The sequence below is a fragment of the Giraffa tippelskirchi genome, chromosome 1 (assembly GCF_054371585.1).
Source record: "Giraffa tippelskirchi isolate mGirTip1 chromosome 1, T2T-mGirTip1v1.2.pri, whole genome shotgun sequence".
Taxonomy (NCBI): Eukaryota; Metazoa; Chordata; class Mammalia; order Artiodactyla; family Giraffidae; genus Giraffa; species Giraffa tippelskirchi.
In genome coordinates this window covers 182,375,160-182,401,636 of record NC_137275.1, presented here as the reverse complement: position 1 = coordinate 182,401,636, position 26,477 = coordinate 182,375,160, and the positions used below count along the sequence as shown (strand labels likewise).

Here is a 26,477-nt window from a genome sequence, read left to right as displayed (position 1 = left end):
TATTGAATATAAAATTTAAAGAAACAGAACAAAACATATTAGAGTCTCCTCTGCCTGGGCTAGCAGTTTATAAACACCTCACCGTGGAATGCTGAGCATGGAGTTGGAAGAACCAGACCCCAAGCTCTGCTTCTGTACTTCCCTATATCGCTCCATCTCTGGGCTAAGCAGTTTGGGGTTCACCAAAGAAAATCTGGGATAACTTGTTTATTGATCATTCTAATCAGATATAGGCCAAATAGAGAAAGACCTTAAAAGTGAATCTTTTTTCCTCTTTATGCTAACACTGTATTCCAGCCTTTATGGATAATTGATCCATCAATAATCAGATTTTACCACTAGTCAAAGACACAGAATTGCATTTACTGACAGCTAATGTCTAATGAAGATTTCTCTGAAGGACTTAGATTGAGAATCTAGGACTGCAAGCAACAAATATTATTTAAACTAAATGAGTTGACACATTTCAAATGGTAATACCATATATGTACAAGTCAGATTTCAGCCACAGCCTAGGCCTAAAATAAATTATGCAAGATCTTTGGTGAATACCAGCCCTAAAATTTAGCAATGTGATGTTTTCATAGCAGAGCGGAATCTGATACCCACTCTATCTCACCGTCAGTCAAGGCTAAATATGTAAAATGTCTTAAGAACATTTATTTTCCCTTACAATGTTACTTTTCTCTGGGTCCTTATATTTCAGATGTTATTATTCTATAAGCCAAACTATGTATACATAGTCTTAGGCTCTTACACTTTAAAAAGTGACACTTTAAAAACAGGTAATTAATATAGTTTTCTCCAAATTTCTTCTTTTCTGATCTAATTGCCTCCCTTCTCTAAAAAAACAAAAACAAAACAAAACCCCCAAACCCTCCTCTCTTCCCCAAATGGCATCACTGCAGTTACATATGGGTTTACTTTCTGTCTCCCTCATTGGCCTGTAAGCTCCATGAAGACAGCACCTGCATCTTGTTCAGTAATGTGTCCACTGCTCTGGAAGAACTGTTCAGTGAGTCAATTACTTTCTGTTAAATTCATGTCTATTGCTCATTCCTTCTCAATGCCAGGCAAGTTGAGAAATAGGAGATTCGGAGTAAAACTGAATTGTTCTTATTTAATTATAGTGATGGTTCTTAAACCTTAGTGTGCCAAAGAACCATCTGAGGCCTTTTTAAAAATATAGATTCCTGCCTGCCTTCCCCGTTCCCCAGTTCTGAGTCAGTAGGCCTGCATGTGGCCCCGGGAATCTGCATTTTAAGCAAACACCTTGGCTCCTTCTGATACAGGCAGTTTGGGTACCACACTTTGGGAAATGGAGACCTGTACTGATAGGGGAATTGTAGCAGGTATGATGGTCACAGGGTTAGGGAATGAGAAGGCTGGAAGGGATTGTGGCACTGTATTTAGTCCAATCTCCTCATGATTCAGATGAGAAAACTGAGGCCCACAGAGGGGCAGAACTGGCCTGAAATCATCCAGTGGGTTAGTGGCAATTTGAGAGGGTCTTTGAAGTAGCTTTAAGAAAGGACTCTGCAGAATCTTCATGTAGTTTATACTTTGTAGGTCTAACATGTGCCAGCTACGTTGTTTCTTAGGCTATCTTGTTAACATATTTAAATACCACTTGCTGGTGCCTGGTTGTATCTGTACTGTATCTTGTTTTTGGAGTCTGTTACAGTGCTAAGTGATACTCTTACCAGAAAACATCCTAGTTTGCTGGCAAATACTTAAAATGACCAACAAATGAGGATGCGAAGTACACTTTCTCATTAGTAATTACACAGGGTCTGAAGTGAGGTCTGGTATCTATATATATTTGTAATGCTAAATTAAAAGCAACTGTAGGGTAGAGAACCGCAACATTTCGAGGCGAAACAAATCAAATCTGACATGTTTTGACTGCACTGATATATAATGATCTGAGCTCACTTTTGAAGGAGAGAAGTTTGGCCCAAAGGAGAAGAGAAGGTCTCAGCGCCAGGAACGCTTCACAGAGCAAGGAGCAATCTTTCTGGCCTTGAAAACACCCTTCCCTCTGTGACTTGGAACAAGTCCTCCACCTCCCTGTTCCACAAACCAGGAAAATACTCACTTACTACCTTAAAGGCACATAGGCTGGGACAAGAAGATTAGAATGAACATGTCTGGCAAATGTTTTCTCATTTCTCCGATTCACTGGGGGAAGGTAGCATCTTTAATAAATTGTTTTGGTCAAGTTCAACTGTCTGACTCGAAACCGACAGTGCATATTCTTCTTTAAAATGTAATAAATTATGTCTACCCCCATGGTATGGTTTAAGTAGGAATAAATGAAGAAGACACTTTCATTTTTCACTTGATTCACTTCTAAATGGTTTGCCTTTTGCAAACCATGAGTATTATGTTACTCTTATTGTAATTTTAAAAATCTAATAAAGACTTCTATTTGAAAAAAAAACAAACTAGTACATTTCCATTAAATAGAATGGCAATATGGTGAGAAACATACTCATGAGGGATGAGATTGGGGTCTAACCCTTTGCCACTGACTTTAGGCAAGCCACTTAATCTTTTTAAACTTTTATTTACTCCTCTGAAAATATGAGTGTTGGATTAGATTACCTCAAGATCACCTCCAGGTCTCTGAATTCTTAAATAAAAACTTCAAAGAGAAGGTAATATGAAAACTGAAATACAATGAATGATATTTAAAAAATGACTGAAACCATAAATTATACCACATAAACTAAATATATGTGATGGTACCTGGCTCAGAGTAGACTGTCAATAAATTCATTTTGCTTCATTCATTTTATGTTAACTTTTTCTAAGAGAATGCTGCTGCTGCTAAGTCGCTTCAGTCGTGTCCGACTCTGTGCGACCCCATAGACGGCAGCCCACCAGGCTCCGCCATCCCTGGGATTCTCCAGGCAAGAATACTGGAGTGGGTTGCCATTTTCTTCTCCAGTGCATGAACAGGAAAAGTGAAAGTGAAGTCGCTCAGTCATGTCTGACTCTTAGCGACCCCATAGACTACAGCCTACCAGGCTCCTCCGTCCATGGGATTTTCCAGGCAAGAGTACTGGAGTGGGGTGCCATTGCCTTCTCCGCTAAGAGAATGAAGCAAATTCAATCTTGTGAAGTAACAAGTTACTTAACAATACACATTCTTATATGTATATGTATATCTATTCACTTGCATTTAGGGACAATAAGGTAGACCCTAGAATCATGAAATCTTAGAGCTCAGCCCAAACAACCTCTCTCCTTGTGAGGAACCCTGTAAAGAGTTCTCCTTAAGTTTCTTCATACTTCCATAGTAGTTCTTGGAGCCAACAGAACTCTTTCTTGTCCTCAGAATGGGCTGGAAAGGCCACTTCCTTCACCCTCTAGATCTGCCCTTGGGAGAACAGTCCTCTTGGTAACATGGCAAAAGTGTGACCTAGTCCCACTAAATCTACTCCCTTTCTGTCTACATACTTCCATTTCCTCCAACTATTATCCCTTTCAAGTTCTCAGAAACAGTGTATCCATTGCCCTCTTAAATCCCAGCTTGGAACTGAACTCCATCCTTGAAGTGTGGACTGACGGCACAGAACCCATGGGGCACCACCAAGTTGGCCCTGGTCCTATCCTTCTTCTGCAGAGACCGAAGCTCATTTAGCATCCCTCCTTCCACCACCTAAACACATTGGTGGTTCTTACTGAGCACAGGGAATAAACTCCTGAGATCTTCTCAACTTGAACCACTGACAAGCTAAGTCTCTCCCATTTAAAAAAATTCTAAATGCTGAGCTTCACATTTATTTTTGTTAACTTTCTCCATGATGGTTTCATCCATCCTGTTCCAACCTGTCGAAATCACTCTGAATGTTGATACTGACATCCATCATATTAGCGATCCCTCCCAGCTTTCTGTCATCTGCAAATGTGATCAGCATGCCTTCTATGCCTTCATCCAAGTTTTTGATGAAAACTCACTGTATTTTTTTAAAAAGACTTTTAATTTAATTGATTTGGGTCCAATTTTTGATAATTTTGTAAAGCTATCTAAAAGCAGGAGAATCCAAGCTATGAGGTTCGATCTGATTCCAAAACAATGCAATTAAAATAAATATGCTTTGCAAAATTGAGCCAGGCCCCAAAGGTAGTATCATCGTGACCCAGACTCTGGCATGGTCAATCTGCTATTTTGGACAAAGCTAACAATTAAATTGGATAAATGTTTGTTGATGAGGATGATGACTCTAGTCTAACACACTGAATGGTGCAGAAGCAAGCAAACACAGTGGATTGATTTTTCAGTGTGGAGACAGTTCCCAGCTGGGACAACTCAAAGTATGGGACAGGGTTTGCCACTGAATAACTAATTAGGCCATGTAGACCAATAATTGGATGCTTTGTGCCCCTCCCCACCCCCGCCATCATCACTTTGTGGACAAAATTCTCTGGACTGGCCATAAACAGTCATTTCCAATGCCCTAGAACAACATCAGATTGTGTGCTGTAGCCTCAGTGGAGGCAGTGCCAAGAAGCTTCATTAATTCAGATGGATTGCATAAGGGAAGGCCCGAGTTGGTTCATGAAAAAGTCTTTATTCCCAAATGCTTTTCCATCACCCATTCTCACTGAAACCAGAGAGGCAGGGAATTTTGGTCTTAGGAGCACAGACTTTGCAGGGCAAATTGGACCCATTGGCTTCTAATTCTATCTCAGATACATATTAGCTATGTGACCTTGGAGAAGGAAATGGCAACCCACTCCAGTACTCTTACCTGGAAAATTCCATGGACTGAGGAGCCTGGTAGGCTACAGTCCATAGGGTTGCAAAGAGTTGGACATGACTGAGCAACTTCACTCGGTCACTCATGTGACCTTGGGCAAGTCAGTTCTTTAGCCTTTCTCACTTTTTATCTCCTCTTCTATGAAATAGCAATCATCACACTTACCTTAGTGGTTTTGCTACACAGCACCTGACATATGTAGTGTTTATACTCATTAAAGCATTCAACAAATGACAAAATAAGAAGGTATGGTCAAGGAGATAACATACAGGGTACTGAACTAAAGCTCTGACAAGTATCTTATTTAAATTTTATAAAAACAATCCTGGGAAGTAGATATTATTATTATTCTATAACACAGATGAGGAAGGTGAGATATTAAAAGATTTAATCAGTTGCTCAAGGTCACCCAGCTTGGAATGTATTGGTCATTCTAATACATGATGGTATTGGAATTTTACTCGAGGCCTGCGCGGTTCCAAAGCCTTAGCCCTTTAACCACTGCATTATTCAGTTAAACTATTATTTGAGACTTGACTTCAGTCAAGAGATACTGCTTGTAATCAGAACAAGAGTCCTCAACCTTTGATGCTAAGGACCTACCGTGCTTCTCATAGGAAGTCTTGTGCTCCAGAGTGCAAAGGAGGCCTCACAGCCTAAAGGAGGGAGGGGATGAAGGGAGGAAGATCACAGCAGGTATACCAATCACCCTTTCATTTTTGTCAACACTACAACCTAAAAAGAGGGCAACAGCAGACACACTCACACTCTTGGCCAACCCTTCAAGCAGAAGTTCAAGATACTGTTTGGACCTGGAGAAGGCAATCTGGTAATTGCTGTCAAGCCACATCAACCAACTGGGGATCCCTTGACTGGTTTATCTCTCCTTTATGTGCAAACTGTTTTTCTAAGTTTTCTTGTCTTAGAGTGGGAGTAACTATTCTTACAGTTTATGGTTCTTTAAATGGTTGTTAGATGAGACAAAGTACCACAATGTCTAGCATGTAGAAATGGCTGAATAATTATGATCTTTTTCCTTTCTTTTTTTCTCTGGTAAGACCCTGACTTACTAGAAGTTTGCTTTTCTAAGTCTCTTTTAAAACTGTCTTCCAGTAATATTTATACATTTGCTCAGAAAATCGTTCTTATTCATGTTATCCAAATTTCTGGGAATTTTCAGGTTTCAAACTGATGATATTTCACTATATCCCATATGAAATAAAAGTGTTGATATATTTTGGTTGACTTAACAACACTGGCGGTCATTTACAGTTTCAAATGTTCTCTCAACCGTTGTTCTATGTGACTGATGTTCAAAACATCCCTCTGAGGTTAAATATTGTAATCATCTCCACTGTAAGGATGAGAAAGCCAAGAGCAGGAGCCAGGTGACCCAGGCAGGAAGCAGCAGAGGCAACATTCCATCCCAGTCCTCCTGACACCTCCTGATGTCAAGGCCAGAGTTTGCTCCTCTCCATCAATGGTCTAATCCCTCTGCATAAGCAGTAGGTCAATCAATGCCAGTGCAACTGGGTAAACTGTTTAAGGATAACTTGAGGCTTACCCAGCTGGTTTGGTCACAATATGAAAAACACAGTAGTCATGTTGTCTAAAGCATGAAAGAAATGTACAAATTGTAATTCACCTGTGCAGATTTTCATTGGCACAACCATCAGGAATCCTGCAACAATGGGTATGACAGGTGCAACACTGTCAGGGTCATTTGGTAAGGCATTTAGAGATTCAATAAGGCAAAAATTATTTGGTGCAATGGATGCACTGGAATTGCTAAGTGAAGTGAAAAAATAGAGAAAAGGTATGAAAATGGTTGAGCACAGTGCCAGACACAAGTCATTCAATCCAGGCTTATTACTAGTATCATGAATAGAGACCCTGATCATTCACTCAAAAGCAGAATATCATAAAACTTACTCTGGAATAATCAAGATCTCTGGGCGTTGAGTCTGTTAAAGCTCGGACAAGGGCATTCATCATACAGATCGGAGGAGAAGGTGGAGAGGGCTGAGAGGCTTCCTGCTGTAATGGGCTCTTTGGTTTGGAAGGTAGCCGACCTCTCCTCCCTTTCAGACTGTCTGTACGGACAACTGATACCAAGAGAAAAAAAGAAAAAAATGTCTCCAAAGATATCCATAAACAGCCATAAATCACAGAAAGGAAACAAAACACTTTACAGTTGAGTAAATCGTTAATGAGACCCACCATTTAAAAGTGGAAAACGTTTGGAGTAATATCCCCACAATGATTTAATGAGAGTTGAAATAGGCAGCATAGCAACCACCCCATACGTACATTTGGTAATGAATTAGCCCTAAAAGTCTCCTTTTCAAATAGAAGAAAGATGTATGTACACAAGCTGTATTGATTTTGAGAAATTAGAATAAGCAGACCTCTGCTATTTTTAAATGTAAATACACCATAAAAATAAAATGCTGAAAGGAAAGGGAAACTAGGAAAATTCACCATCCCAATGTAAATATTAACTTTTTTCAAGGATATCTGAGAATATTTATAAGCAAGTTGGATAAAAAGTGTTATACCCATACCTTCTTTAACCATTCCGACACTGAGACACTTCTGAAATCGACAGTACTGACATCGGTTTCGACGTCTCTTGTCTACGGGGCAGTTTTTATTTGCCAGGCAAACATATTTTGCATTTTTCTGCACTGTTCTCTGAGGAAACACAATACACAGATAGTCAACTAATAGTTTCTGGAAAGAGGTAGGACCTGACAAGATGTATTTTAATTACAATGTGAAAAGCGACAGTGCAATTCGTATAATTAGATAAATTTAATTTCCTAACACACTAGCCTGCAGGAAAAACAATTTTATTAGTGTTAGCTGCTGACAATGAAAATCATCTTGGATTGTTCTGAAGCAAGTCTCAGAAGACATCCAAGTCTGAATGATAAAATCATATCTGAAACTACCAGGTCAACATATCATACCTAAGAGGATTAGATTATCTTCACTTTTAATATCCCTTTGGGAACAATTTTCTACTTGGTCCACTCCCCTGATTATTGCTGACCTTATTAAATAAAATCAAAATTATCTGGGATATACTTTGTTGCCTATCACTATTGTAAGTCAAATATCACAGAAACTGGCTTTGTCTGCCAATAGAGATGAAGTCATAAAAAGCAAAAGTGAGGACTTCTCTAGCTATATAGGAAATAAAGTTTTAATGCAAAAACAAATCACTTAATCAGCCTTTGCAGTGTATTTTTTTTTAAAAGAATGGTCAACTGTCCATTTCTGACTTTTGTAAGTAAAGATTTAAAACTGGATACTAAAAACCACTATCACATCCAAGAAAAAACAAACAAACAAAAAAGAAAGAGATAAAGGAAGGAATATAAGGGCCATATATTTTCAATGAAAATTCCCATTAATAGCTTATGTCATAAATGACTATTGGCATGAACAAAATAGCAATATTGTAAAAGATGTAACATTAAACTTGGGTCTGGATATAAAATACTGCTGTGTTCTTCAGAATCACATATAATTTAAAAATGAAATATAAAATAATAAAAGATATTTTATGCTCCAGATACAAGAGAATGCTTGATTTAAAAAAATAAAAATAACTTGTGCAAATGGATGTGTATTCACCACTCATTCAGAAATTACCTGAATCTATTCAACTCCAAATAGAGCAGAAAGGTGAATGTATTTGGTAAGCCTGGGCTACATGAAAAAAAACTAGGTAATCTGAGATTGGTGATCTATTTTGTATCTAAAATTCTAGATTTACTTTTTATCTTTTCTAATTTTCAGCAATTCTCAATCCTCTTGTATCAGGTTTTACTCTATCACCTTTTAATTTCATTTTAAGAGATCGTTTCTAAATTGCTTATATAAAATTTAAAGCCAGATACATTTTTCCTGCTTTAGCAGGTGATTTTAGTTCAAAATGAGAAATTCCAAAATACAACATACTTCTGATGTTTCCAGCATTTAAATTTGCAGCAGTCTGTAAGGGTAGGAAACCTGTATTTCCTGAATGAAGCTCTCTTTCATTGTAATTAAAAGCTCTCTTTAAAGTAATTTTAGAAAACTATACTTCTTGTTATCATCCTCAAGGATATACCAATTTGAGTGCTGGTGGCATTTTACTTCAGGTATATGTTTTCCCAATAACCTGAAACCTTCCTAACATTTGTGTGTGCCTGCACAACTGTTTAAAGACAGGGAGAGATCGTTATGGTTCAATCACTGAATTCCCATCATTAACTGCACTTCATGTCACATTTTTAAAGAATTCAATTTAATGGTAGAAAGCCACTGGGTAAAACCTGCTCCTGCTCCCTTAATTAACAGATCCGTGGGGTGGTTCTCCCCTATCCTACCCCCACCCTTTCAAGTATAGATTTGTTTTCAAGGTATTGCTGTAGAAAAAGGATGCTTGTTGGGGAACACAATTGACATTTCTAGACCAGGAATGTATTATCACTCCTGCATTTAGGTCAACTCTCAATTATTCAGGGGTGGTTATATTTATGGATTATTTATACTTCTCGTAATTGTTTTTCTTTCTTTCCCCCCTTCTGGCTGCCTGTTTCACTGCCTTTCAGCACTTCCACTGAAACACTGTAAAAATCAAATCTGCTTAAGAAATGCAGTTACTTGACAGAAAAAAACGGCTAAACTGATGGTTCTACATTTAAGACATCATAATCTAGCATACCTCTTGTATGGTGCTTAATATATTGTAAAACCTTTCCACAAACATATTCTCAGTTGTCTGCAGAATTTAATCACATGATTCCTATCTCCAGATCAAAAATAACTGTTGCTTGTTGGTCTGTATACCAATGTACACATGTGCGTTTTTCATAAATACTTTGTAGTTTTCATTTACAATGTACTATTCTTTTATGACCCTTTAAAAATTATAAAGTATTTACATAAATGTTTTATCTCATTTAAAACTAACACTTCTTCTCTGAATTGTATTCACCTGATAGGGAAACAGGTCTGGAAGGAAATGTCCTACCCAACATCGTAAAATTGACAGGTGACAGATCAAGGATTTCTTTCTGGGTGTTCTGACTCTTAATTCCAGCATGCTAGAAGATCCAGCCTATCGGCCTCCCAAATCCTCATTACCCAATCAGCAGCCAGCTTTTCCTCTCTCTCCACCCTGGCCAGCACTGGAGGTTAGGAAGTGAAAATTTTGGGAGAACATTCTTGGGTTTGCAAATACCTGATGCAATGACCGAGGCACTGAGGAATAGGGAGGGTGGCGCAGAATTAAGTGTCTGGGGGTCAAGAGCAAAAGTAGAGCAGCAAAAGAACAAGGCCTCTTCTCTTTGAGTGGTGCAAACAGCACTGAACTCCAGAGTAGCGGAAACTGGCTGGAACTGTCCCCATGTGCCACTAAGTCACCTCTCTAACCTTCGATATCCTCATGGGTAAAATAAGGGGGAGGCTTAAGACCCCTCCCACTGTAAACTTCTCCTTTGGGTCTATGAGCTAATGAAGAGTGTCCACACCTGGCCTTGTGTGTGGCACAGAAGTGGAGCGGATTGATGAGACTCCAGCTTCTCTTTTCTGCAAGGGGAGCTGCCCCAAGCTGCATCTCCCAGATCCCCCTGTCTCTTCCTCAGCTGCTGAGCTGTGAAGAAATCATGCACTTTGGGGTCATGCAAACACGAGTTGGCATCCTGTCTCCATCTCACTTTCTGAGTATGTGTCCAGGGGCAGTTGAGTAACTTCTCTGAGCCTCCATTTCCTCATCTATAAAACAAGGATAACTAATTTAAACCCTCAAGATGCTGTTCATAAAACTAGCTAGTGGGTGGCCAAAATTCAATCTCAGTTCTGTCTGATCTCGAGTCCTAACTCTCACTAGGAGGATTAAATGAGATACAAATACCCAAGGCCTGGCACACAAGACTATTCCCTCAGACACTCGGGATGGATAGAAGAGGAATATAGAGAGGTGTGTGCATTTTTGAGGTCACAGATCCCTTTGCGAATCTTCTGAAAGCTCTCTCCAGAAAAAATTGCAGTCGGTAAAGCCAAGTCGGGAAGTTCAGAGTCTCCGCAAGCCCACCTGGGGCAGCCTCCTGTGATGGACATCAAGTTAAAAGGCCCCAAGAAAGTGGGTGTGAAGGTGCTAGTAAAGGCTACAGGAACGCACAGTGTAACATCACACCTCTAACGGTTAGGACCCGGAAGGACCCGCTTAGATGCTCTCAGCCGGTGGCTGAGGAGGCCGGCAGTGGAGGGGAGGGGACCCGGGAGGAGGCGAGCGGCTCACCTTGAAGAAGCCCTTGCAGCCCTCGCAGGTGCGCACCCCGTAGTGCTGGCAGGCGGCGTTGTCCCCGCACACGGCGCACGTGCCCTCGCCAGAGGCCGAGCTCCTGCTGGGCGGCGACGGCAAACTGGGGCTTTCGCCCAGGAGGCTGGACGCGGTGGGGGAGGCCGTGAGGCCGAGAGGCGGGAAGGCCAGCGCGGGGGCCCTCTTGGCCAGCGGCAGCCCGTACGGGTGGCCCTCGAGCGCGGCGGCCTGGCTGCCCGCGGCGGCGGCGGCGGCGGCTGCGGCGGCGGCGGCTCCCAGCGGAAGGCTGAGCGCAGCGGCGGCCGTCGGGTCGTAGCCCAGGTGGTGGCCGCCGGCGGGGCCGGGCGCGGGCGGGTGCGGCGGCGAGGGCTTGAAGTGGAAGAGCGGGAAGCGCGCGCCGGCCACCGTGGGCACCGCCTTCATCGGCGGGTCGAGCAGCGGGCCGGGCGCGATGCAGCTGGGCGCCGAGGACATCGCGTCGTCCCACATCGCCCCCGCCTGCGAGGGGAAGCCCGGCGTGGTGGGGGTGGACGGCGGGGACTGCTTAAAGTACATGGAGGTGCTGGGTAGCACCTCGTCCTCCGGCCCGGAGGGGGGCGGAATGGATGGCTGCTGCTGCTGCGGCTGCGGCTGGTGGTGGTGGTGGTGCTCGTGGTGATGATGGTGGTAACCGTGCGCGCGACCCTCCTCCATCTTAATCAGCGGCCGTGGCCCCGACGGCTGCATTTGGTACAGGCAGGAGGGCTTGAGTTCGTAGTTGCTGGAGTAGCCCTCCATGAAGGTGCTGAAGCTGGGCAGGGACGTGGTGGCTGTGGCGGTGATCTCGGTGCTGCCAAGGTCCATGGTCAGCTTGGCGTAGTCAGGATTCATGATCTCCGTGGTGTAATCCGAGCCATATGTTTGTGCTGCATAACTGGAACCTGGCGGCGAAGGGCTATACTGGGCTTGCACGCAGGGCATATCTGCAGGGAGAGGAAAAAGGATCTCTCAGAAGCGTCTTCCTAGCTAATGAGTGGCAATGGATTCGTTGCTCTCTATGGGAACTAGGAAGTGACAGTCTTTCCACCTTTCTAGCTGCATAGATTCCTTCCTTTCCTCCTTCCCTTCCTCCAGTGCTCGCTCTCTCTTTCTTTCATTCCTTTTTTTCTTTCTTTCCTCCTTCTTCCCTCCCTCCCTCCCTTCCTCCCTCTCCCCCACTTTCCTCCCTTCCTCCATGGGCAGAAAGCTGAATCCCTCAGGAACTGCCAATGGGGCCACAGGCTGTCAAAACCTAGCCTCCTGGGGACCTCTGTGTCCACCTTCCTTCACTTGCCCTGTCCTCCATTAGAACTGGGAAGTTTGATGTCTTCTCTCAAAAGCCCAATTGTGTTTTAAAAAGTGATTTTGAGCCCTGGAAATTTAATGGAGTGACCTCAGCTATCAATTTAGGAAGACAAGAAGACATCCAGTGAATGCCCTGTTGGCTTATTTTGGGAGAAAGAGACCACTACTCCCACATCCCCAAGTCAACTTTCTGATTTGTAAACCTGAGTGTTAGTAAAAGAAAGAAAAAAAGGTGTCCTACTTGGGACTTACTGGCCAAGTGACATTCTAACATTTTATGAGTGCCAGCTGAGGCTACCCACACACTTTGTGGTTGCTTTCTCCCACCCCCTCCCTACTCCTCCAAACAGGACTGACAGCCTGCTCAAACTGGACCCCTGTTGATGATTTCAGCCAGCTAGGTGGTGAGGTGGGAACGTAGGCCCAGGAAATGGGCTCGAGGGAGTTTGCGCCACCTGCGAAGAAAAAGATTGGCAGCTGCAACAAAACACCCACCAAACCTGCTCTGTGCCATATACACCTATATATATATATATATGGTCCCAGGTGGCACTAGTGGTAGTGGTAAAGAACTCAACTGCCAATGCAGGAGACAATAAGAGATGCGGGTTTGATCCCTGGGTCAGCAAGATCTCCTGAAGGAGGGCATGACAACCCACTCCAGTACTCTTGCCTAGAGAATCCCATGGACAGAGGAACCTGGCAGGCTATAGTCCACAGGGTTGCACAGAGTCAGACATGACTGAAGCGACTTAGCACATATATGTAAGCAAGTGTTAGTCCCTCAGTCGTGTCCGACTCTTTGCGACCCCACGGACTATAGACCTCCAGGCTCCTCTGTTCATGGAGTTTTCCAGGCAAGAATACTGGAGTGGGTTGCCATTCCCTTCTCCAGCACTATATATGTATATGTATAAATGTAAATATATATATATTCCCCCATCTAAGTAATAAATATATCAAGAGCTGCTTAATAACTACAGTTTGGTTATAATAAGTGAGTTATCTACGTATTTTCTTATGATAGAAAAGTTAGCACCTCTAGAAAAGAAAACATTTTCTTAATAGATTTAGTTTCCCTCAGCCCCAAAGCACTGATATCTGGAGTACTTATTTATTGTTCAGAGAGGTTGAACTAATGAGAAAGCCCTGAGACATATTGGATCCAGTGGATAATGTATCTAATTATTTCCTCTTCTTTATGGCTAAATATAAATAGTAAACTGGGCAGTTTCTGGTGGTTGGTTTTTCTGAACCAAAGGAAAACCATGTGCTTAACGTCTCTTTGGAGTCCATGGTGTAAAAGGTGTGACTAACAGAAAAGCGAATACTTCACATTTCCTTTGACATCTTTCTCTTACCCACATTTCCAAATCTGATTGAGTCATGCATGTATGGGATGAAATCTTGACTTGAAAAAAGGTGTCGAGGGCCTGTTGGAAGAAGCAGTGATGAGGAGAGGCCAGTTCAAGCCTCTGTTTTCCAAGCAAGGCCCTACAAATGACCATTAGTTTCAAGTTAAAAGAGCACTTACCCTGCTGTCCAGCTTTTGGGGTGAAATGAAAGGCTAGTCATTTAAAAGAAAGAACATTGCCTGATGTTTCATTTGTTCTCTTCCCTTGGATTTCTCTATGACTCTTTTCTATCATTCTCCACCAGTCAGTCCCTACCTATTGTTGTTCTTTGTGACTTTCTGAGGTTTCTAGATAGAAGATGAGCTTGCTGGGACTGAGTTCTATTTATTTGCATCTCTTTGGCTAGGCACCTGGTATCCCTTTGTTGTTGTTTAATCGCTAAGTCCTGTCCGATTCTTTTGTGACCCCGTGGACTGTAGCCCACTAGACTCCTCTGTCCATGGCATTTCCCAGGCAAGAATACTGGAATGGGTTGCCATTTCCTCTTCCAAGGGGTCCTCCCAATCCAGGGATCGAACCGTGCCTACTGCATTGGCAGGTGTATTCTTAACCACTGAGCCACCAAGGGAGTCCTTTACCAAATGCAAAAAGAGGTGCTACAAGCTAAGCCTGCAATCCTTTCTTTTGCCCAACTAAAATTTACTCCTTGGTTTTCAGTTCAAATGCTTTCCCTCTGAGCTTCAATAATCCAAATGTCTGCACTCAAATGATTTGGGTTTTATACAAATAAAAATGCTTTGTATTTTTCGAAATGATCCCATAACTCTTAAATGCCTTAGCATTAAAAGGAAAGCAAAAATGAAGACTTTAAAATGTATAAAAAGATCCCAATCTATTGGTGTATTTGCATTATTCTTAGGAAAAATATCTTTGAGAAATGCAACGCTTAATTTAATCTGGCTGCTCCACTAGGTAGCAACAGTGTGTGGTATCCAGAGGAGCTTCGTGCAAAGAAGCCACCTGTGCCGTGAAATTCGCGGCCAGCAGTTACTCACTGTCCTGGCGCTGGGCAAGTCCACCAGACTGCTTGTGGGTGTGTGGCTCTCCCACCCACATCTCCCAGCCCGGGAAGAATAAGGGGTCGTGCCTTCAGACCTACCTGGAGGATATCTTGCGCGCTGAATGGTGGGGCTGGGGGTCTCTCCAGCAGAGGCTGAGAGTGGAGGAGGCGGGGACGCCCGGCTGGGTGAACTGGCTGCGGTGCTGCCCGGCTCCGCTGAGGGTCCAGTCTCAGCGATGGGGCTTGCCGGGCTGCGCTCTTCCGCAGTAGGCTCTAGGGGGACGCGGGGCGGGTACCAGGAGAAAGGATAAAGGTCACAGTGAGACTATGCTGGGTCACCGAGGCCTGGACTGGGCGTACAGGGGTGGGGGTGGTAGGGAGCTCTAGAAATGACAAAGAATTAAAAGGCTAAGAAAGCAGTGTTTAAGGTGACCGGAGTCCCTGGGCAAAAGGCATCACAGCGCCGTGGGGGAGCCGAGGAAAGGTTGTCCGCGCTCACGGCGGTTTTGTGGTTCCCGAACCGAGGCTAGAAAACGTGCAACCAGTTGTTGCCCAGAAGTTAATCTGCCTGACCCCCCAACTGGTTCCGAGCTAGCGATGTCAGGAAAACCGAAGAATGGAGAACACTTGAGGAAAGAGTTCCGCCGGAATCGGAGCCTGTGAGTGTGCAGGAGCGGAAAATATTTTCCAACTTCACCCGCCCCCACTCCTCAAATACAAATTTTACACGTTGCGTAGGAAATGCACAGGGTCCGGAACGAATGCATGAATGCCCCGAGGAATTAAGAAAGTCTGCGCTTTTCATTCTAAATGCTAATGGGGCTTCGCTTCTATTAGCGGCGAGTTTCGGGGTCCAGGGGTCAAGCAAACAAAAGGGAGCAGTGGAAATAGGCCGGCGCTGGAAGCACGGCACAAGGCGATTGGCGTTTGCCGCTGCTGGTGCCAGCGGAGGGAGGCCCCCCTGCACCCCGGGCGGTATCCCAGAGAGTGAGCGACTTCGAGGCTCCGGGCCATACGGCGACTCGGAGTGGGCACACTCCGGAGGGCGCCGAGAGCGGCTCTGGGTCAAGTGTCTCTGCGCAAAGCCTTAGCGAAACTTTGTACCTTGAAGCGCATTTCGGCGGGCCTCGGGAAAGGATCCCATGGCCTCAGTTCAGTTCAGTTCACTCAGTCAGTCGTTTCCGACTCTCCGGCCTATAGCGCCCCCTTTGCCCGGACCCACTCACAGCTATAAGAATGGGAACCGGCACCCGAAAAAAACCCGCCAAAATCCCAAAACCTCGGGCGTGCGCGGACCGCAGGTGTCGAGTAAGTTTCGTCTCCCGCTGCCCCTGCGCCCGCGGTTTGCCTGAAAGGAGAAAGGGGATCGGAGCCCCCAGATCCGGGAAGCCCTTGATGGCCAGGAAGTGGGGGATTCCCTTGCCACCCCCACTCCCAGCCCCAGCTGATACTACAGAAAGCTTGCGCTCGCCCTAGCGCAGGATCTTCCCACGGCTGTAAGGTGAGCTTCCCGTCCCTCCGCATCTTCAGTGGGAATCTCCAGCAACCTCCCACCACCTCCTCCAGGTCCCTACGTTCCCGCCTTTCTTTGGGGTCTTTCAAGCGGAGTCGTTCTCCAAGGATCGACCTCTGGCTAGGGTGGGTGAGGGAAGCATCTCTCCAAGGAAGGGGAGGCTTCCCTCGCGCGCCCAGCGATCGCGGGGGTGGGGTGGGCAAGCCACACCACACCTCCTACAGCCGAGCCTGGTGCCCCTCGACTCTCTCCGCACCCCCCCCCCCCGCCCCGAAACGACCGGTTACCTAGGCAAAGCCTCCGCGCCTGGAAACACGTTGCTCCGCTCCCGCTCGCGGCCGCCGCGGCCGGGAACACGGAGCCTCGGGGTTGTAAATTAGGAAGAAATAACTACCTCTGTCAAAGCCCCTTTCTTTCTCGTGGGCAGACGAAAGGAACACCCCCGTGTTCCCCTCCCCGTGGTGGAGTGTGTGAAGGAAACCGTGAAACGCACCATTGTGACCGGGGCTCCTCCACGGAGTTTCCAACCCTGGGGAGCGGGGGCGGAGGTGGGGCGGGGGCAGGAGGAGTGGAGGAGAGATCGACAGAAAGGGAAAGACAGAGATTCTCAGAAAGACCGAGGGAGAGGAGGCAAACCGCGGGGGAGAGTTTCTGCGAGCGCAGGGTCCGAGGGAAGGGGGTAGGGTGGGGTGGGTGCGGGGATGAAGACTGCTGTGGCCCGAGAGGTTTTTGATAGTCACATTATGAGCATCTTGTTCAGATAAGAGAACTAGAATAAACTCAAACTTCATTGACTGTGCTCAGAAGCCACGTTGGGCAGCGTTTCCTTTCCCCAACTCAGTTCTGTAAAATATCTCCGTCGTGGGAAAAGAAGATTCAGGATTGGATTCGCGATGAAATGACTGAACGGCGCTCTGTACCTCTCTCCCGGCACTCTAGGGCTCTGGGATAATAGCCTGAGATTTCTGATTACCAAACTCCTTGCAGCTCTTCCATTTAGACAGTCCGTGGGCATAACAGATAAAGGACAATCTCCAAGAACGTTCTTTAAAATCAAGGGACAAATGCTTTTTCCCTCATGATTGCCCCAAGCTTCCAACAAGTTTGAGAGGTGCCCTTGGAAGTCTGTCTCCTCAGGCTGCACTCGCCTGACCGTTCTCCTCTTACCACCGAGAACTTTCATTTCTATCAAGAGTAAAACACTCCGAGCAACTTCTCCAAAAGCGCGAATTCTGTCAGTTAAAACATGCCTTACCCATACCTAGTCAAGGCCCAGAGGAGGGGGGGACACCGTCCCCACGCATGTTGGGGCGCGGGGGTCGGCAATTACACCCGATTACCTACGAAAGGAAAAGTGTACACGGGCAAGTCGGCGACGCCAGGCAGACGTGCCTGATGGAGCCCCAGGCTCATTTCAATACAATAAGCTACATTCCTACAATTACGCCCTCTTTCCTGAGATCCTCCGAATCCGGCTGCAAACTCCGGCCAGGTCCTCTTCCCTCCCAAGCTTCCTCCCAGTCAACCATCTCGGAGTCACCATTAGGTAGATTAATTTGGACCCACCGGAGCCCGTATTTCCAATCCTAGTTAAAAGGCAGGAAAATTACTGCCGTTCATCACAGGAGCTGCAACTCCCTGCCGCTGCCGCCGCCGCCGCCGCCTAGAGCATCATTACCATGACAACTAGAGCCGAAATACCCTGAATTACATCGCTGGAGCTGCTACTGCACAAATCCCGGTCCTCGTCTTTGTTAGAGGCTTTTCGCCTCTTCGGGTAAGGAGAGGAATCCCATAAGCTCCAGAGATCCCCGCAGGCCCGCTACCGGGAGGGAAAAGTTTCAGATCAGAACCCTCCGGCGACTCCGCGAGCAAAGTCGGAGCGAGGAGGCTGGGGGGGGGGGAACCCCAACTCAAAAAGTTGTCAATTTCAGAAGCTGAGCTTCCCAGCGCGCCAACTTTTTAACAAGTCCCCCTATTAACTGAGCGAATCTCATACGTACTTGAATGCTGTGGCGGTTCCGTCTTTAGTGCGAGTTTCTAGAAAGCTGCCCCGAAATCTGCCCTGGGTGGGGAGTCAATGTTGCTGTCCCGGAAGGGCTGCGGTGTACAAGTCCAGCGGCTCCCAGAGGCAGTGAGCTGCTGGCAGGGGATGCTGCGATCCCGACTCATGGGAGAGCGCCGCCGAGGGGTTCCGCGGGCGTCCCGTCTCCGGCCGCGACCAGGGGATAGGATGCCGCTTCTGTTCCCACCTCCACGGCCACCGCCGGCGCTGTCAGCGTTGCAAAGTGAGCCCGAGAGGGGAGTCCGACTGCGACGCTGCGCTGCACCCGCGAGGGCGCAGGGCGAGAGGGGTGTGAGCGCGCGGGAGAGAGTAGAGTGTGTGTGAGGAGCGTGTGTGCGCGCGTGTGTCTGTGTGTGCGAGTGAGGGAGCGGGTGTGAGCTTGTCTGTGTGGGGAGCGGAGGAGGAGCAGGAGCTGGAGGGGTGGGGGGCGGGAGGCAGGAGACTCCGCTCTCCCGGCTGCGCGTTCGCTCGCTCTCTCGGCACGTCATTTATGCCACGGGAGCCCTAGCGCCCTCTCCATAGAGTGCCTGGAATGCGAGACGTCAATGTGACGCCATGGGACGCTACGTCACCCTCCTCCTCCCTCCTCTGGCCCAGCCGGTTCCGCGTGTGCGAGGGAGGGTGTGTGTGTGTGCGTGTGTGTGTGTGCGTGTGTGTGCATGTGCGAGCACGCGCGCGCGCGCGCGTTCCCCGGCCATTCGCAGGGCAGCACAATGGAAACTGTGCGGCGCAGCCAGTCCTGGCGCGGGGACCTTTCGGACTAGTGCTGCCAACCCCTTTGCAACCGCGCGGCTCGCCCGGTCGCGAGTCGGTAAGAGGGTGCAGCGGCCCGCCCGCAGGTCAGGCGGGACCGCCCAGCTGTCAGGCTCGGGTGGAGTAGAGTTGGAGGAGTGCTACTGGCACGCCTCCGAGGCTGCCCCGGGGCAGGGAGCCAGGGCGAGGGGGTAAGAGAGAGGACAGCTCTTCCGAAAGGGAAGGCTCCGCCAAACAGCTTCTCTGAGTGACCTGGCAGCCAGTGCAGGAGTCAGGCACCAGTCCGAAGACTCCCTGAGGTGCAGTTGCGCTTTCCCCAAGCAACAGCCTAAAGCTGTTTACGTCTCTCTGGCTCTCGGTGCCTAGGCTTAATCCCTCTCCTCCGGTCATTTGCTGGGTGCGTGTTTTGCACAGGGTTACCGATGGCTCTGGGAAGATAAGGTTTTCTTTCTTTACATTTAAGGTGTGAATTTCCTAACTGGACCTTATTACCCAATTTAGTGCACATCCACCATCCGCGCGCGCGCTGTAGCAGCAACTACTTAAAGTGTGTAAAACAAACACACACGTGTTGAACAGCTGAGCGGGTCTGACTGTTGCAAATCACCCCCTCCCGTCAGAAATGGAACTCTCAGCTCGCACTTTCACTTTTTGATGGTTGTAGATGGGCTTCCTCTCCACCTCCCAAATTAAACATTTCGAAATCAATCAACAGATTTATTAGTCAGTCCTTCGCTAGGGGATTTGTTCTGGTCTCCTGAGACGCGTTTGTTATGAAATGGTGAGCTGAAAGCCTGGGAGATTCTGTTACGGAGAGCAGTTTCTTCCTGGAAGTGATGAATTTAAGTGTGAATTTCTTGCTGAAAACAAAAACAAAATTTTATCCAAGTTGAAGTCTCCTAGGCTCCAAAAGTTGCAGCTGGATCAAAGCAACCACTTTTAAAATTGAATTTTTGAGGAAGAGAAAATATTAGAGTGAAACTATGCAGACAGACATGGTCCCCATGTGGTCCGCTTGAATCAGACGTGACATTTATGTTTCTGACCTGTCACAATCTTTGTGTGTATGCTGGGGGGGAGTGGGGCGGAGCACACAATTCAGAATCGAAGGTTCGAGCTAGCACAAGAAACTTGAAAACAAAACTAAAGTTATATATATGATCTGGGTATATTTCTTCGCCTCCACTTCCACTTCAGACAGGGTAGTGTGGAGAAGACCTGGAAGGGTGCTACGAAAGTTGACCTAGAGGACAGGAACAGAGTCTCTGCACTGCCACAGGTTCCAATCCAGTCTCGGAAGGAAGGAGGGCGCTGCTACATTGCATCCATTCAAAGACTGGAGGGTGGTGGGGGGAGCAGGACCTGGAGCCGCGCAGCACTGACGCACACGAGGCGCGTGATTGACGCAGGCGATGTTACTAAATTCGGCGGTTGGCCCGGCCCCGCCGCCGGCGCGCGCCTCAGATAGCGGAGTAGGTTCCCCTCGGTCACCCCCGCCCCTTCTCCATTCAGCGCAGCGCCCGGGCGGGGCGGGGCGGGGCGGGGCGGGGCGGGGCCGGGTGCACGCGGCGCGGCGCGGGGCGGGGCGGGGCCGGGAGCGCGCGGCCGCGCCGGGATCCGGCCGCACCAAATATAGTCGGGCCTGGCTATTTTTAGCCGGGCCTCGGGCGCGAGCGCGCCGCGTGAGGGGGCGCCCTGACCCCGCGGGGAGTGCGGAGGGGGCGGGGGTGGAGTCGCCATCTTGGACTCGGCTCGACCCCGTCTGGTGACCGGCGACGCTGGGCCAGGCTCGGCGCAGGGGGTCGGGGTGAGTGGGCGTGAGCTGTGGGAGAGAGTGGGGGCGCGGGCTGTGACGGGAGCGGAGGGCGAGTCAGGGCGCGGAGACCGCCATGAGGGGTGACTCGAGGGAGGGCCCGGGGCGCGCGGCCCGCGGGGCGTGTTCGGCTGTCGGCCGGTGATCCCCGTCCGTCACGGGCCCGGCCGTCCCGCCACCCGGCGTCCTCACCAGCGCCCAGAGTCGCGTGGGGGCGGAGCCGCCCGCGGCCACCACTTCCTGAGAGCCGGGGATACCCCTCCCGGACGTCACGGAGGAGCCGAGGCGGCGGTGGCGGCCCGGGGCTCATCCTGCACTTGCATCACGGGTGCAGCAGCAGCTGCTCGGCTCCTTTGTGGCTTTTTCCCCTGTTGAGTAACTGCTTTGTTAACTGAAAATACCATGACGGGCCAGTGTGATCACCAGCTCCAGACCTCAAAGAAAGTGAAGCTGTCAGGCAAAAAGAGGGAGACTCCCCTAGCCGGCTGCGATGGTATCTGGTGGGTGGGTGTGTAGAGAAGCACTTGACAGTTTCCACGTATTACCTCTTGCCTAACTTTTCACCCCAGGAAGGTTTAAAAATACTTTTATTTCCATGCTGTAAAAATTTCATGTATTCTGCACCCCACCCATTCCCCCTTCAATTTGAAATCGCGTGCAGGACTGGAATCACTCAGAAGGACAACTATTAGGTACAGTTTTTAGGAAATAGGACATCTTTTAGTGAATTTGTTGAGTAAACTACGTTTTGTAAATGTTAATATGTAAAAGTTGCTAGTTAAGTTTGTTCATATGACTTGGATTTCCTCCGTGACAGTTTACATATTCTTATTTATCTTAAATTAAAAAAAAAAATTCCATCCCTAGCTGAATATCTCCGGGTAAGGCATTTTTCTCTTTGACATGTTGAGTGGATGTGACTTTCTGAACGTTTACGTTGGTTAATTATGTTCTCTCCTCTCCCCCACCCCCCTGCCTTTTACATCCTTTTTTTCCCTGAGTATCTGGTCACCAATCTTTGTTCCTTGACTGTTTTGAGACTGAGGACTGTTGTCTGATTGCTCTGAACCAATCAGCTGTCTTGGTGCTCCTCTGGGTAGGAAGCTCAACTGACTGTTGGAGAGGTTCCAGTGGTCACTGATAAGTGGCAACATTTTTGCACTCGAATGGAAAGTCATGGAAGCAGAGAGGAGGCTTTCTTACAAACTGGGACAACATCCCCTGCTTAAACCTAGGGCTCTAATCATATGCCTTCTTCAGATGACCTCAAACCAAGTGAATCTTTTCAGTCCTCTTTTTCAAATATCTATTCCGTACTGTTTCAAAAGTCTGATTTACTAAAAATCAGGCATAATTTTCTGTAAGGCTTATGTATCTTGACCATTTCAGTGTACCTTTTTGATGACTTTTTTTAATTAAATAAAACGGTACTTTATAATTAAATCCCTTCTTTTGGGAAATCCAATAGAACAAGACTATCTTCATCTGTGAAATGTTGAAAACTTAACCTGGTTTGGTCCTTTTTCTAGAAGAGGGACATTCATGTGTTGCCCAGTTTACACCCAAAGCAAAGAAAGCAGTTAGTTTCTGCTTTCATGATACTTGTGGCATCCAATCTGTTAAAAAACTCTATGAAGTAACTATTACACATTCACTGGATAATTACCTTTTGTTTGTTTTGATTATGTGGTTGTAGTCTGCAAGAAAGAAAGTGCTCTTTCTCTTGGAAAATAAAATATGAAATTTGAGGGAAATTTATTGTGTATGATATAAAGAAAATTCTTTAACAAAATGAGATTTAAAAATTGCTTTAAGTGCTCTTCTGATTAAGCACTGATACATACATCTTGTTGGTTTTGCTAATATATAAAGATGATAAGGAGTCTTATTGATACAAAACTTGAGTGAGGTAAAGTGAAATAAAAATTCCAAGCCAGAATTTGTTACTAAGGTGAAGATAGGAGGGAAAATTAGGAGACTTGTGTGTAAGTCCATGTTTTTCTGAATCACTATAGAAGTTCTATACTGCATTTAAGGTATGTATATAAAATGTGGTAGCTTGGCATAACATTGACTTACCCACTTAAATTACTCGGCTTATGAACGTGGGACAATTGTAGTATTCTATCTGACCTGCCTGCATACTATCCCTTCTCTGTCAATTCTATTATTGACAAATTATTCTTCCTCAAGTATGGCTTCTGTTATATCACTTTTTTTTTTTTAAGCTCATGCTAAATAACACCATAGGTTTAATAGTCTCTTCCAAACATACGAAATATAGGCCTTTGTTATATCATCCTTGGGTTCAGAAGTCTTCAGCAGCTGGGTATTGTCTCCAAAATAAACCCCCAAAGCCTGCACACCTTGGTTTCTTTATTTCCACGTAATTTTCCTGTCTTAGTCAAACTGATATCCTCTCTGTGCTTCAGACATCCTTTTATCCTCCCCCATTTGGTCATAGTTTTCCTTTTTATGGAGTTCTCTTCTTCCTCTTCGTCTCTGCTTATTGAAATCTTATGTTGCCTCTAAAACTAGCTCAAGAAATGAATTCTGATTGTGCTTTAGCCTTTCATAAAGTTCTTATTTCACTGCTTTCTTTTTGTACTCTTGTGTACATTGCTTATTCCCCTGTCAAACTGTAGGCTTCAAAAGCATGCCTCATATATCTTTGAAATTCCTGTGGCTCCTAAGTCTAACAGAGATATTAAATACCCATAGAATATTCCCCCATCTAAATTTGAATATGAATAGAGAACAGTTATAAGTAACCAATTATATGGATTAGGATATTCTTGGAATGAATGGACAAAATGATATCATACATTAGTTCTTTTCTTTACCTTAACTTTTAACACTTTCAATTGAATATACCTTGTCAATATGCCCACCACAAGGCCAGACAGCTGCATGGTGATACAAGGAAATTGCAGCTTGACTTATGTTATATCTGTATAGGAAGATTTACTGTGATTTTTTTTCCTGACAGACTTTTGGTTTGACTCTTCTACCATTTTCCCCTCTATTTGTACTTTCTCTTGTGCTGCTTCCTCTCAATGAAGAATGGGCTGCTGTAGGCGAGGAAATGTTAATATCAACTTCTTTTGGGAAAATTTCTTAAGGTTCAGGAAATAGAACCATGGCACCTATGTATAGCCAGTTAAGCATAACAATTCCTGAATTTCTTATCTTTTCTAAAATATATGTAAGTAGATTTGTATGACACTACATATATGTAGAAGTAAGCTAGGCAAAGAGATTTTGGAATTTTGGTTTCTTAGAAGTTTTAGAAAGAGGCTCATGGGAATTTGAATATTAATATTTAACAAGGAAAAAGTAAATAATAAATCAGCGTAGACTTTCTCTTATGGAAAATTTCAGAAAAGAGTAAAAGCCAGAGATGGAATGATTACTTAATAGTATAAGTGCTAATATTATTTTTTAATCTCATTAAATAATATTTTTCTCAGTGAGTGAGTAAAAGTTGCTCAGTCATGTCTGACTGTTTGTGATCCCATGAACTGTAGCCTGCCACATTTCTCTGTCCATGTAATTCTCCAGGTGAGAATTCTGGAGTGGGTAGCCATTTCCCTTCTCCAGGGGCTCTTCCCAACCCAGAGATTGAACCCAGGTCTCCCCCTTTGCTGGCAGATTCTTTACTGTCTGAGCCACCAGGGAAACCCCATTAGTAAATAATAGGACAGACTTGCAGTCTGTTTGAAAAGATAGTTTATTTCTTAGTCATGTTTTTCACCAGTTGCTGGTAAACTCTGGAAGCCCACAGTAATTTGGGGGAGAAAAGTTATTACTGATGTCTGATAAATAAATTCAGGATATTATTTAGGGCTATGAAATAAGATCTGCATTTTATCTTGGGTTGATGGATGAAGTAAGTGTCTCCCCACATGTAACTACATAGCCCTTTACTATCACCCAACTCCGAAAAAAAAAAAAGATTGCCTCACATGTACAAGGTCAGTCTTTCAGCATATTCTCCAAGAGTAGGATGCTGTATTTTACAGAGAGCACTAGATTGCTTCTCAGAGGCCTGGGACTGGTTTTGCTGCCATGAAACTAACTGCCCAGCTTTGGGTAAGTTAAGTAATCTTTTGGGGGGACCTAAGTATCATCATCTGTAAAATAATAATGTTGGGCTTACCATGTGATCTTTAAGGATCTTTCAGTTTCTGAGGTTGAGTTTGTGTCAGCTCTGACTTGGCCTCTTGTCACTACCTGATTGCTCTAGTCAGGTGGCTCAGAACTCTTTTGTATACTATATAAATAGTAGTAGTAGTATTAGTACTATCGTGCCTAACTTTTTTGGTCTATGTGGTAAATAACTGTAGCCATTGAGTGAGATCTTGGTGACCTGAGAGAGTTAATGGACTGCCAGCTTCATAGCCTTGTTTTGTCCATAAAGTGAAAACAAGCAGAAACCTAGATAGTCCAAAAGTCATTTTATATTTAGCTTTGGAATTTGTTTTTGTTCATTCATTTGAATATGGATGAATCACAAATTGACTTCATACAAATTAATAAACTTTCATTGGAAGAGACACTGTTTTTTGCTCCTCCTGTTCCTTTCTGATTCTTACTGCATGCTAAGCATAAATCATTTCTTCTTAAATGTAGCAGCTAAGGTGAAACTGTCCTTTTTGCTTTTTCCTAGAGAAGGACTGGTGATGGTAGGCTTGTAAGTCTTTACATTTCCTTTTAGAGTGTAAATAGATAAAGTGAAATATTGAGAAAGCAGGTCAAAAGTAAAGTACTGTAGGTATTAAGTTGGAAAAATGCTAGCAAATCAGGCAGGAAGAATTCAATAAATTCTGTTTGCAAACTTGTTAGATTTGCAGTTGGATACATTTTTGTGGATAAATACACGCACGCATGCTAAGTCGCTTCATTCGTGTCCGACTCTGTGCGACCCCACGGACAGCAGCCCACCAGGTTCCCCTGTCCACGGGATTCTCTAGGCAAGAATACTGGAGTGGGTTGCCATTTCCTTCTCCCTTATGGATAAATAAGAGCTGACTTTATAGGCATTGGGAAATAGCCAAATTTTAACACATTGCAGGTTTATGTATTATCTGAGTTAGGTTTGAATAGTAAAAACATGGTTTGTCCATTAATTTTAAATGCCTCTTCTATGTATTTAGGTATCTGATTTACTACTTGGATCATGTAATTAGTAACTGATTCTAATTTTTACCATAATACATTTTTCATTATTTGCTCCTTATGTTTATAGTTCACTACTGGAAAAATTCTTCCCTGACATCTGTTCTGAATTAGTTCCCTTTTTGTGTTTTCTTGTTTTATCAATTGTAGTGATGAGAATATGAAGCCATATTTTAAGTTTAGTAAAATTCCTCATTATTTATAGTTTCTGAAAATGATTGTCTTATTTAAATTCACATGTTGTCATTGATTTCACTTTTTAAAAAAACAATTGGATAACCTGTGTACATTTTGAAATCTATTTACCATAGTTTTGTAGCACTTTATAGTTG

At 45.3% G+C, this 26,477-nt stretch overlaps 2 protein-coding genes across 3 annotated transcripts in view; one reads left to right on the top strand and one right to left on the bottom strand.

Moving 5' to 3' along the window:
- Window positions 1-18,896, bottom strand: part of NR4A3 (nuclear receptor subfamily 4 group A member 3) — a 41,782-nt gene extending 22,886 nt beyond the window's left edge. Inside the window, exons 1-6 of one of the 2 annotated variants that reach the window (XM_081512280.1) lie at window positions 18,340-18,893; window positions 14,923-15,096; window positions 13,770-13,841; window positions 11,065-12,047; window positions 7,334-7,463; window positions 6,702-6,874 (exon numbers count right to left, since the gene is read on the bottom strand). In XM_081512280.1, the coding sequence (XP_081368406.1) occupies window positions 6,702-6,874; window positions 7,334-7,463; window positions 11,065-12,047; window positions 13,770-13,800 (1,317 nt within the window). In that variant the 5' untranslated portion in view covers window positions 13,801-13,841; window positions 14,923-15,096; window positions 18,340-18,893. Of the gene's footprint in view, window positions 1-6,701; window positions 6,875-7,333; window positions 7,464-11,064; window positions 12,048-13,769; window positions 13,842-14,922; window positions 15,097-18,339 lie in introns of both variants that reach the window. The other variant, XM_081512290.1, reaches the window with a different exon arrangement.
- Window positions 18,897-20,861: 1,965 nt separating this feature from the next.
- Window positions 20,862-26,477, top strand: part of LOC145514435 (transmembrane and coiled-coil domain-containing protein 5B-like) — a 107,805-nt gene continuing 102,189 nt past the window's right edge. Inside the window, exon 1 of the mRNA XM_081512226.1 lies at window positions 20,862-20,961. The gene's annotated coding sequence lies outside the window, so the exon portion shown is untranslated. The remainder of the gene's footprint in view (window positions 20,962-26,477) is intronic.